Source organism: Lycium barbarum, chromosome 3 (assembly GCF_019175385.1).
Source record: "Lycium barbarum isolate Lr01 chromosome 3, ASM1917538v2, whole genome shotgun sequence".
Classification (NCBI taxonomy): domain Eukaryota; kingdom Viridiplantae; phylum Streptophyta; class Magnoliopsida; order Solanales; family Solanaceae; genus Lycium; species Lycium barbarum.
In genome coordinates, this window is record NC_083339.1 from 113,020,225 (window position 1) to 113,033,348 (window position 13,124).

Sequence of the window (13,124 nt, forward strand, 5' to 3'; positions counted from 1 at the left end):
AAATTCCAAATACAACTTCAAGATATATTTGAAATTTTCATGGCCAAATGCCGATTATCAAATAAAATGAGAAAAAATTCCGGAAAGAAGTAAAATATTCTCATGGCCAAACGGGTCCTTAGGGTTCTAAAATATTATTGTTGGTTCTTCCATTTCATGGCTGCTGCTAGTGCCAGGTGCTTCATTCTTCTAAGTTTTTAACCATTGTCATGACATATATATTGTTTACTCATTCTATTATCCGGTTATAAATAATTTGTTGATTGTTGGAAGCCATAAGTTTCAACTTCTGAATCCACCACTGCTTGCTTGTGCAGATGAATTGATAATTTCCTCAGAGGCTGATATCTAGTAAGTCGTTGGGTCTCATTAGAAATGTACTGGCAAAATATGAGGTTATCCATGGTGAGAAGGTGGACACATAAAAACTCATAAAGTACCTTGGATGCCTAATTTATATTGGGAGGGAAAGGATAAACTACTCCATGTCTTTGGTGCAGGAAATTTCGAACACGTTAGTCGATGGAAAAGATAGCTTTCTCATGGTAGTAGAACGGTTCTAACAAAAATATATTGCAGACCACAACAGTCCATCTATTATTGGCTAGCGATACTCCAAAAATTGTTTTTAACATATATGATGCAGAAATTACTTTATACATTCTTATGGCCTACTAGGTGCTCCGGGGAAAGTTGGAGAGGCTTATGCTATCATTAAAATGAAGAAGGATTTGATTTTAAAGAATGTAGCTAGACAAGGCGCTTATGGAAAAGAGCCCTATGGAATATTCCCACCAAACAATCTATTTGGTGCTCCTTCCTCAAGGCCAAGTATGGTAGAAACGAATATGTATGTGCAACAAAAATGGAGACGGGATTGTTCACATATACAGACCAAGCTAACTGAATTTAGGGAGGATGTAGAGCAACTTCTATTTTGGCAAGTCAAGGATGGTTCAGTATCATTTTGATGGGATAATTGGAGCACGTTAGGCCTGTGTTGGGAAATTTAATTGAAAGAATATCTGAGAAAGTGCACCTTCCAACTGAGGTAAACACCCAACATACGGTGAATTTGTTGCCTCACAAACTTGATATCCAATTTGCGTTGGAATATCCTCTTGGATGAAGGCTCTGATCTTCTTCAACAAGATAGATCGCAAGTTCCATGTTTAGATTCATCAATTCAAAATACTAAGGTTGAAGTGTAATATCATGATGTAAGCTGCTTTATTTTCAGTAAAAATTAATTGGAATGAGTTTATATAAAGGCATAAAGCAGAGTTGATAATGCAAAAATAGAAAAGGATGAACAAAAACGCATAGTTGAACATATAGGTGGATGACCAATTTGTCAAATGAAAGTCTGCTTATTTGTTCCAAGTCATTTGATTGAACATCTATAAAGAACATAAATATGTCAAACTTGTTTTGTTCTTATACTATCAATGGCAACTGAAAAGCTTGTCACATACTAGCCAATAAATCTTCTTTGGATGTTAATTGTAGATTCCCTCTAATTCTGATCACCATTATCAGGGCTTGAAGAAAAAACTGATTTCCAGAAAATGTAATCCTCTCCCTGCTGAAAAAATGTTAGAAGGCAAAGCTAGTAAATTACATTTTCAGAATAGTGCTCTACAATCAAACAAACACAGGTATATTGTAAACTACCTCAGGTTCGGGGTTCAAGGGAACATTACGGAGTTGAGAGGATCCTTCCCCTGCAGTAACATCTCTGTGATCTCCTTGCTACACCCATAGTAGTGAAATAAGATATCAAGAATTTCTAGAAGAACGATAGTGGCTTGTAAGAGAACGGAAAGTGAAGAAAACAATGATTGTGTACAAACTTTCTTAATTCTCTTTACTCCGTAATCTAGAAGAACTACATAAGCTTGTAAGGGAACACTAAACATTAAGCCGACACATTGAAGAGTGTCTAAATACATTAGTACTTTCAAAATTTTTAGCCCCCCAGTCTAGACGGAACCACTGAACAAATTTGAACAGAGAAAATGATGCAATCCTTAAATCAAATTTGACGATATATGACGGTGTTTGACTAAGTTTATAAGCTGGTTGAATTGGCTAGGATGTTTTAGCTAAGCTCATGAGCTGGTGGAACTGGCTTATAAGCACTATTTGATTTACTTACATGTTTGGCAAACACTCAAGTGCTTCTGAGATAAAATCAGTCAAAAGCCATAAGTTGGTCACTCTCAAGTTATGAGTTTTCAGCTTATAAACACTTTTAGTTTGACCAAAATTTATTGTTTTATCCTTAATATTTTGTCTAACTCAAAATACTTTTTTTCCAAAATAAAATTCTTAACAACCTCTCCATTTCTTATCCGTTGTTCATCCTTTTCTATACAAAGATGTTTTTAAATTTATAATATCAGTAAAAAGAAAAAAAAGAAAAAAAAAACTTACTAGCACTTTTTTACTAAACACAACAACTGCTTATTATCAGTTTTAACATTTTTATCAACACATGTAACTGTTTATTTATAAAACTAATTTCAGCACTTAAAATGTTATTCAACACACAATGTTTATCAGCTATTTATCATCACCTAACCCAAACGGGCTCTATAAACTAGAGTATGGAGCTGAGACGATCCTTGCTACACAATGAAATAAGACATAGAGTAGATTATGGAGGTATATGAGAAATTACCTCAGGTTCCGGATTTGGGGGAACATTATAGAGCTGAGACGGAGTAACACCTTCGCAATCTCCTTGCTACATAGTGGAATAAGACACCATAAGTTTTAAGCATATTTGCTGACAAGTATATTTTACACTATCTATTTGCAGGTTATGGTAAAGTCGACCATTTGTGTTCTATAAAAATGTACGAAACAGCTAAATTGACAATTAACCAGCCGAATTGTATTTTTGGAACACAATGCTGTATGATCAAACACAAGGACATGAGAAACTACCTCAAGTTCCGGATTTGGAGAAACACTACGGAGCTGAGACGATCCTTCCTCTGCAGTAACGCTTCCGTAATATCCTTGCTACAGAGTGAAATAAGAAACCAGAAGTTTTAAGCAAAGCATATTTACTGACAAGTAATTTTCACACTATTTATTCGCAAGTTATGGTATAGTTTTGATTTTCATTATTGGATAATCTTAACACATATTTAACCTTTTTATAACAAAAGTCGGTCATTTTTGTTCTACAAAAATGTCATAAACAACTAAATTGACAATTAACCAGCTGAATAGTATCTATGGAACATAATGCACTATGGTCAAACACATGTTTATGAGACCCTACCTCAAGTTCCACATTCAGGGAACCACAAGGGAGCTGAGAAGATCCTTCCCCTGTAGCAAAATCTCCGTAATATACTTGCTACAACCATAGCAGTGAAATAAGATACCACGAAGTTCTAAGCATATAGTGAATTATTGACCACAAGTATTTTCAAACTACCCATTCCTATAGGTAATGGTGAATTTTATTTTTATTGTTGGCTTATCTTATTCAACGTATATAATTTGTCTTTCATATAACAAAAGTCAATACTGTACTTCAAATATATTACTAAAAAATAAATCAATTGTGTACTAACTTGCTTAATTCACTTAACTCTGTAATCTGGAATAACTATAGGGGCTTGTGAAAGTTAAGCTGCATTATAGAAAAACTAATACTACTAAACTGTGATGAGAAATCCTTAGTCAAAGGCGATATAACTTTAACTTGCCTCTGCTACTGTATGACCAGTCCACGGAAAATAAACTTGCTGGTACTGATTGATACCATCATTGAAGTTAAGAGTTGTCCCCTCATCATCCTTGTTTTCCTACATGTACACAACAATGTGTTAAGTTTGTGTACTAAAATGTACACTAAAGATCGCCTAATAAATACTTTAGAAAGATTGCCAGAAAACAAATAAAAATAGGAAAAAGGTCAAGAAGTATATACCACATTATAAGGTTGAGCATTCAGTTGGCTTGACAAAGTGTTTGTAAGATCACCAATTCCACTTGAATTTGGTCTAGGATTAACGCTTCTATACATAGAGAAGTCATAATATGGATTAAGTGTAGTACCACTTCCTCCCGCTCCACCCCCGAAACTCTCTGGTAAAGGAGGTAACTCCACTGTAGCCTTTTGATTAATATGACCAGTCAAAATGGCTGCAAATTCATTATCTCCTTCAGATCCAATACTAGGCTTCTGATTAATATGACGAGTGAACAACTCTGTAAATTCTTTACCTCTCTCATTTTGCTGATTAGTCTCTCTATCAGCAGCAAAGCTATAATGAAGAGAGTTCAAATTTCCTGTGATAAGTTGTTGATCAGCTGAAGTTACAGCATTCAGGAGCTGAGTTGAAATATTGTCAGTTGCTTCCCTTGCAGAAAATTGATTTGCATTACTAAATGTGACTTTACTTGAATCACCTTTGTTTGAAACCAACTCTGGTTGTACATAACCTGGCAAGTTAAAAGATCAAGAAGAGAAGAAGTAAATACTACATTAGAAGGTTGAACATTCAGTTGGCTGAGGAAAGTACTTGTAACATTACCAATTCCAACTCAATTCGGTGTAGCATTAATGTTTCCGAGCATAGAGAACTTAAGCCTCTTTGGACAAGCTTCTCCGAGGCCAAAAGTGTATTTTTTTATATAAAAAAGTATTTTTTTTCGAAGTTGAGATGTTTAGCTAAGCTTTTGTAAGAAAAATGGTGCTTTTGGGAGTAGCAGAAGATGTAAAAAGTAATTTTTCACTAAAAGTACTTTTTTGGAAAGCACTTTTGAGAAAATATAATCAGAAACACTTTTTAAAAGCTTGGTCAAACATTAATTGCTACTCAAAAGTACTTTTCAAATTGATTAGCCAAAACATGTTTCTCGCCAAAAGTACTTTTATGAAAAACACTTTTGAACAAAACACTTTTTAAGATAAGCTGAATAAAAACGCTTGGCCAAACAAAAACAACTTTTGAAAAGCTTGGTCAAACACTAATTGTTACTTAGAAGTGCTTTTCAAATTGATTATTCAAACACAAACTACTTCTCACCAATAATTTTTTGAAAAATCACTTTTTTAAAATAAGCTGATTTTAGAAGTTTGGCCAAACAAACTAATAATCTGGATAAAGTATAGTACCACTTCCTCCGGCTCCACTCCCATCATTATTTGGTAAACTGGGCAATTGCGTACGAGCCTCCTGATTAGCAATATGATGAGTCCACATTTCCACATATTCCTCATCTCCTAATTCAATAAAAGAAGATTCTCTTACAGACAAACTTTGATGAGACTTGAAGCTCGTAACCCCTCCAGCAACATAGTCGATTCCCTGACTAGGCTCTGTATCAGCACCAGAGCTATTATGAGGAGAGTTCAAATTTCCTGTAATAAATTGTTGAGCTGAAGTTGCAGCATTTAGGATGTGAGTTGAAATATTATTAGTTGCTTCCGTTGTGGACAATTGATTTGAAACCTGCTAAGATATTGTCAGAGAATATTTCAACTATTAGATTCTAAGTCAGATAAATAGTCAAATATTGTCGGTAAAAGGCGTGATCACAGGAATACACTCTTGACCTATTTTGTCTAGCTTTGTGTATATATTTTAGGTGTAATCTATCACTCTGAATATGAAATGAAATACACTTACATCATTAACATCTGGTTGTCCATATTCTGGAAAGGTAATAGCAAGTCGATTTAAGAACGATGAACTTCCACAATTCGAAGTCTCTTCCGGTGACTTGTACAATCTATTTTTGAGGGACAAGTGCTGTTGCAATCCGGAGTTTTCTGGAGGAAACTGGCTAGGCCTGTTTGATGGTGAAGTTGATTGACTGGTACTATTAGCTGCGTCTTTGACAATGGTTTGATTTCCAAAACTTTCTTGAGTGACTTTCCGCAAGAAAATACGATATTTCTGCAAAATTTGCAAGCACGGGGTAGTTACTTAGTTCTAATAAAGAAACAATAATGATGCAACCGATTGCTTTCAGTAATTTTCTACACAAGATTTATGTAACTTTGTAATTTGTTCTCAATAGATATGATAAGGAGTGTCTAAGACGAGCATGAAATAATATAACTACAACTTCCAACTTCAATGGCCTTTATTCAAGAAAAATACTCAATTAATCTCTAACTATAAGAATCAATGGATTCCTGCATGAGTTCCACTTCGGAAAGTTACAATATCTTAATACAGTGAATATGGATCAAGTTAATTACTGTTCTCTGGTGTGCTGAGAATATGCATTTTCACAAAGTTTAAAACAACAGATAAAGAACTCAAATAAAAGTTAATTGATCAAATATCTAGTGCTAAAGCCATGTTACTGAATTTATTTTTAAGCATACATTGAGTTAAAAGTAGTGAACCTGCAAATGACTAGCGACATTTTCTCTAGTCAAATGTGGGACATTCATGACCTCAAGAATTCTCATCGGATAAGCATCTGCAGAAAAAATTTCATAAACCAAAACAATAAAATGTGTTACCAAAATTATGTTCATTTCCTTGTTTGGCTCAATTGAAATACATAATCTAATGAGTTTAAGTTAAATATATTGTCGGTGTAAGAATTTTTTACACCACCAGGTCACATTTATCAGTTGTAACAGGTACATGTCTTATTTTCAAGATTACAAATTGCACATTTTAAGGAATCTTACATGTAGATAACCTTTGGATGACCTGATAGAATAAATATTTTTATACTAACGGTGTATATAACTTAAACTCTATCTAAGTATACTAGAGTTTAAGTAACATACACTGCCAGTGAAAATAATTTATGCACCATTAGATCATCTTTACGTGTTGTATCATGTACCAAATCTTTCTTTCAATATTTCAAATCTCATATTTTAAGGAGGCTTACCTGTAGATATCATTTGGATGACCTGATAATGTAATATATTATTTACAACGACAGTATATAAAACTTAAATTCATTATACTACTTCTCAAATATTGTACACTATATGTTATGGAAAACTTACTTTCCAAACCAAGTTCACTAATAGCTGCCAAGAATTTGTTGTGAAGGCAACTTGTCCAGACAAGCTTCTTCTTTGATGTTGTAGTTTCATTGTCTTCTTTTTTGTCCTCCTCATGTTTTCTTGCAGACTTGTGCCTCTCACTAGATATTTCATTGTTGGATTCTTCATTTCCTTTTTCATTGATCGACGCCGAAGACTCCACAACAATTACTTCATGATTAGGGCTTTTCAGACGAGGGCCACTGGCACTTTTACCTAAGCTATCAGTGTTATCGTGAATTTCTTTAATAACAAGTGATTTGCCTTTTATCTTGTTCCTCTTTCGCCTGATTGCATATTGCCATATGTCTTGCACATCATCTGGTGATATGGGCTTCTGTATGAAGAACACAGCTCCACCTTCAAGTCCTTTTAGAGTTGTACTATGTTTTTCATCAGCTGACATAACTGGTCACATTCAACAATACAGATATTTAAGTCATACATTTTGAGCAAAGAAAACAAAGTAAAAAGGATTGATCGAGGCATCATAAACGTGAGAAAATAATAAAGGTGGTCATTTATGTTTGGGGTAGGTTTAAAATAGTCCCTTAAATATATTCCCAAACAGTTACGGTCATTTAAATTTGTCAAAAGTGAGCACTTTTGGTCTCCATTAGGTATTTAACAACTCTCTGATTACTAGATCTAAACAAAACTATGAAGATAAAAGGTTTAGTGGAAACTCTCATTTGGAGGTGTTTTTTTTAATTCAGTGTAGCTTTTGAGGTACAATTTTTACTATTTTTGGTACACTTCTAGTGTCCGGTGTAGTTTTTGATGTTGCAATTTCTGAGATTTGATAGGACATTCCTAGTATTTCTAATTAAATCTTTTTTTTCTCTCACAGTTTTTGTAAAAGCTAATGGCCAAAGTTTGTTAAATAATTATGGGACACTAAAAGTCCTCACGTTTAACACACTTACAGAACCAAAACTTCTCAGGAAGATATTTACAATATAAGTGATAACTTCTGCATTAGCGCTCATGCTAAGGAAGATTTTCATGTCGATATCAAATCCTTGAAGTGCTACAAAAGGTGGTGGAAATCAAACTTTCAAGTCAAAAAATCCGAATGAAGAACAAAGAAAGCTTCCCCAGAGTTGTGCATCACTAACTGTGGCTGGCTTCTTCAAAGTTGAGAATGATCACAAGTAATTTAGGTAGTTGAGGAAATGGTCCATGATTATTGGAATTGATGATTTATTTTGGTGTTTGATGTGACCGTAGGTGTGATGATTTACTTCACGGGCGAGGTCTCTAGTTCAAGCCCAGGATGGCCCAGCTGCCCTAGGGAAAGGAATAGAATATACTGTGTCCATCAAAGACTGTTTGTGGAGCTAGACAAATTGAGAGTAGTGGAGGCATGTAAGGAAATGTCTCCACGATTTATACCGCAAGACACCTCTCCACGAATATAAACGTGGAGACACATTGAAGAAGAATGCTCCTTCCCTTTTCTTTCTATTTTTGGCCAAAATGTATAAATTAAGGGCTTAGTTTAAGGGTGTTTAAGACTTCTATTGCTATTTCATAGGCCTAATATAAATATCCTTCTATGGATTGGTATGAGTACTCTTCCTCCTTTCTATGAATTGGTATGGATTGGTGATTCATGTATGACTACTCTTCCACCTTTCTATATATGGATTGGATTTTTAGTTGAATGATATTCTAATTAGTCTCAAGTTCTCTTTTGATTGCTTCTATGCTATTCTTTGCATCTTAATTATTTGATTCAGGCCTTCTTTGTTCTTAGGTAGCGATAATTGCTAACTCATCAATGTGTTTAACTATCTCTTAGTTGGTGCTCGATAGTTCTAACCCTAATCCCTATTTTGCATGTCTTTAATAGCTTTCCATCAATCTTTGATAGTGTTCTTAGTATGAGTTATTCCATATACAATCTGTTGAATCTTCATGGGTTGAGAGTTATCCTTTGGTATCAGACTTAGATTATTGATTACTTCTATAATTTTTGTGTTTCAATTTTCAAAAATCACCAAAAAAAAAAAAAATCAGAATACTCGGGAAAAAAACTAATCACCCGTGCTCGAAGTTCTTCGGTTGACAATTTCTCTTTTTAAAGTCGGTGGTTAAATTCAAGATTTGATTGTGGGCTTTTGTTGAGAATCGTTTGGTGACTTAGTTTGAATCACTTGTTGTTGAAAACCATTCCAGATTTGAGTTGGAAATTTGATTTTTTTTTTTGAAGATCTTAAGTTGAGTTTAAAAAATCCCAATTTTGTTGATAGGAAGTACTTGGGTGTGATTGAAACTTGTTCTATAATGTTAAAGGAACTTGAATATGAAGTTTGGGCTTGATTTGAGTATTTTGGGTTCGAAAATTTATTACATCACTATTGAAGAACTCAAAATTCTTGAAGTGAGTATCAAGATATGGATTCAAAGATTGTGTTAGAATTGTGTGGGTGTCGAAGAAAACTCTTAATATTGACTGAGGATACCTTGACCCAAAATGTTGAGAGTATTTGGAAGTGATTTGAACAAGTTTGGAACTGATTTGAGTCGATTTGAGATGAAGATAAGGAGCTGAAATTGCAAAATCGTAGATCAAATTGTCTAGATGAATATTTTTATTGAGCTAGACAAAATTGAAATACAAAAACTCGGCCAAATATTATCTAGAAATTTCAGAATCGTCTAGACGTTTTACCCAAGACTTGGGCAATTTCATGGAGTTGTTTTCTAAATCGTGTTCACGTTTTTGTCGGCACCAACAATATTCAACGTTGGATTTGGAAGATTTTGAGTAGTTTTTGGGTAAAAAATTGTGTGTTTTACATTCCTAATTGATTCATTTGATTGTTCTAAGCTAGATTACACTTAGTAATAGTCCTACTAAGTATTCTCTAGTCGATTGTTTGTCTAATTTTGATTTCGTGCCAGTTATAGTGCTTTTCTCTGTTGTTGTGTTGTGAGTTTTTTTGATTCCTTGTCTATTAGTTTGACTGTCCTTTCATTTGAACATAACTTCTATGTTGAACCGATACTTGAATGCCTACTTTGAGTTGTTTGAGAATATTGGTTGTTAAAACAAATTTTGGATAACCATATGTGGAAAAAGGCTAGAGTGTTGAGTTCAATCGAGCGACGTCACAAAAGCATCTAAAATATATATATATATTTATCTCGTCAAGAATAAAGAATTTATCTTTTGAAGAACATAAAAATTAGAATCTCACAGACGACAGGAATATCAAATTCTTTGGCTATCACTTGTTGAAGCTCAAAGCCGTTCATTTCAGGCATGTGCACATCTATGACCACAAGATCGAATGAGTCGCCTTTGATCCGAAGGACATACAATGCATCTTTTGCGCTCTTCACTGTGACAACTGAATTAAACCAAGCACTTGATTATTATAATTATAAACATATATAAAGGTAACTCAAAAAGATAAAATGATTGCTACTCCATATAGAAACATTTCCAAAATCATATGAAAATATAAAAGAAAAGGTATTAGATGAAGTAACTATATATACAGATGCTGAGATTTAGTTACACTGTGGTTATCATAAGTAGATAATTAATCCCTTAAACATGAGTGTACTTTACTTTCATTATTTGGTTAAATCGGCTTCTTTATAAGCTTATATATATATGACCTAGGTTATAAAGTATGTTAATTTATAGATTTGATGACTTCATTTATTATAAATTATGCCTAGATTGTTAAATCTGTTTCTGTACATTCTCTTTTGAAACTGGCACAATTTTCAATATGTTTCTATAATTCTTTTAAATATATTTTAATCCGTTTTAAGAAATCATTCTATACATTAAATAGTAGAAAATATATCTAGAGCTCACGAGTCACGACACATGCCTTGATGCGGATGTCTCACCCTATGATACAAAAGAAAATTCGCGCCTTACACCTCACCCTATGATACAAAAAAAAAAAAAAAATCGCGCCTTACGTCTCACCCTATGATACAAAAAAAAATCGCGCCTTACGTCTCGCCCCATGATATGTAAACCGTCTTGCCTTATAACTTCGCCTTTTAAAACACTTGATTTATTACAATTCACAACTATCATGACTAGATTAGCAAGTAGCATTCCTTTTTCACTAATGCTTTTATAATAGAAGAAACTTAATTTTATAAAGATTGAAAATCAAATTCAAAAAGCCTATAAAGATTGAAAATCAAATTCAAAAAGCCCTTTCATTTGATGTCAGTTTTCGCGTACACAATCTCAGAGCAAGAAAAGATAAGATGAAAAGAAAAGGAAAAAAGACCCTACTTTATGCATACAAGAAAACACTCACCAAATTAGGAAAATGAAAAAAAAATATTAAGGAAATTTAGCATAGCTAGTACCTTTGTATTTATACTTCTTGAGTAAAGCAGCAGTAATGCAAAGGCAAGTAGTATCATCATCAACCACCATAATGTTGGTTGTTTCAACAAATTCACTGTCAATTATTTCACGAGACTTATTTGCTACTAGCATTTCACCTCCCATTGATTCTTCCCAAAGAAAAAAAAAAAAAGATAAAAGTAAAAAAGGTTAACTTGAATGATGACAATTGATTGAAGGTGTTTTAGATGGTTTTAGTATTGTGTTTGTTGAACGGGAACACAAATTTATAGATGATCAAAACCCCAAAGCCGAATAAGGAAAAAAAATGAAGACAATGCTCAACTTTATCATATTTTATTTTTTTTAAAAATAATCAGTTCATTGTATTTAGAAAAAAAAAATGAAACTCCATCTGTCTTATTTTAAGAGAAGAACACACTCATTTAAGAAATCATTACAAGGTATAATTTATCAGGTTATTCTTTTTTTTTTTTATTATAAAGTGATATTATAAAAAAAAAAGTAATAATATCATTAATTACTTTTTACCTCTTTATGAATAAGGGTAAAGCCGAAAAAAGGGGCAGGGGGAGTAGAAAACAGTTGTTTCCAAAGTCTTTATAATTAAAAAGAGCTTCATTTGAGGATTTGTGTTTAATTAATGTATAATATAAAGTACCTAGATATGATAATTATTATTTAATAGTATTACTCCATCCATTTAATTTTACTCGTTCACTGTATTAAAAATATTTTTTCACTTTTACTTGTCACTTTTAGCATATCAACAGAAAACGTCTTTTTTTCTTCATGGTTTACCCTTAGCATTAATTACTTGTTCCAAATCATTTCTCAAGGTCTAAGACTATACATCAATTAATATAGTTATTGTGATAATATCAACTATTATTTCTTATAGGATGTTCAAAATCTAAATTGGACAAGTAAATATGAGCGAAGAGAGTCGAATATGACTTGGCTAGACATTAGAGTCAATTCTTTTGCACGAAAATTTGCAACGATATAGTCCTTAGAAGTTTTGGTTGTTTTCTCAAGATCTTTTCTTTTCATCTTAGATTTTCTTACTAATTAAAATAACATTCTAACATTCTTTCGAATTCTGTTACTAATAGTTTTAACCCACCAGCACCCTGTTTTCCCAATTCCTTTTAGCAGCTTATTCATTTTGTTTTTACATTTTTTGCTATTATGTTTATGTTATCAGACTTAAAATTAGCTACAACAACTCACTATAAATGTATATATATCCAGAGTCTATCTACTTGTGTCCAGTGTTTATGATGATCTCAAACTACGTTTTGATGACCTCCTATTGACGTATGTACGTAGTTAGCGCATTTAATTTACAGAAAAGATTCAAAAATATCCCTAACGTATGTAAAATGGCTCACAAACACCCTGCTTCCATCTTTTGGTCTAAAAATACCCTCAACCTTTATTTTTGGTTCAAGAATACCCCTCCTTCCACCTTTCTAGTCTAAAAACATCCCCAAGCTTGGAAATTTCAATATTTAGAGGTTTGAAAATTTTCTCCCTTTACTTTTTATTTTAGGAATTGGTAAAACTGATAAGAGACTGGCGGCAGTACCAGCGTTTCAAAAGGCATTTACGGGGCGAGCCTTGGGGCGAGGCGTATCAAAAATGCTCCAGGGCGATGGTTCGAGGCGAAAGTCTTAAAAGGCGTACGCTCAGCAATTCGGGGCGTACGTCTGGGCATTT

At 33.3% G+C, this 13,124-nt stretch overlaps 1 protein-coding gene across 2 annotated transcripts; it reads right to left on the reverse strand.

Moving 5' to 3' along the window:
* Positions 1 to 1,230: 1,230 nt before the first annotated feature.
* On the reverse strand, positions 1,231 to 11,789 carry LOC132634015 (putative two-component response regulator ARR13). Of its 2 annotated transcripts, XM_060350345.1 has the most exons (14): positions 11,402 to 11,789; positions 10,255 to 10,407; positions 7,010 to 7,456; positions 6,386 to 6,462; positions 5,658 to 5,927; positions 5,280 to 5,480; positions 5,144 to 5,204; positions 4,249 to 4,467; positions 3,953 to 4,167; positions 3,296 to 3,827; positions 2,953 to 3,030; positions 2,684 to 2,749; positions 1,675 to 1,752; positions 1,231 to 1,585 (listed from the first exon to the last, which is right to left on the reverse strand). In XM_060350345.1, the coding sequence occupies exons 1-10, from the start codon at positions 11,544 to 11,546 to the stop codon at positions 3,720 to 3,722; spliced, it is 1,896 nt and encodes a 631-aa protein (XP_060206328.1). In that variant the 5' UTR covers positions 11,547 to 11,789; the 3' UTR covers positions 1,231 to 1,585; positions 1,675 to 1,752; positions 2,684 to 2,749; positions 2,953 to 3,030; positions 3,296 to 3,719. The 2 variants fall into 2 exon arrangements, with proteins under 2 accessions (XP_060206328.1, XP_060206327.1); XM_060350344.1 differs by having other exon boundaries at positions 5,144 to 5,480.
* Between the last annotated feature and the right edge of the window lie 1,335 nt (positions 11,790 to 13,124).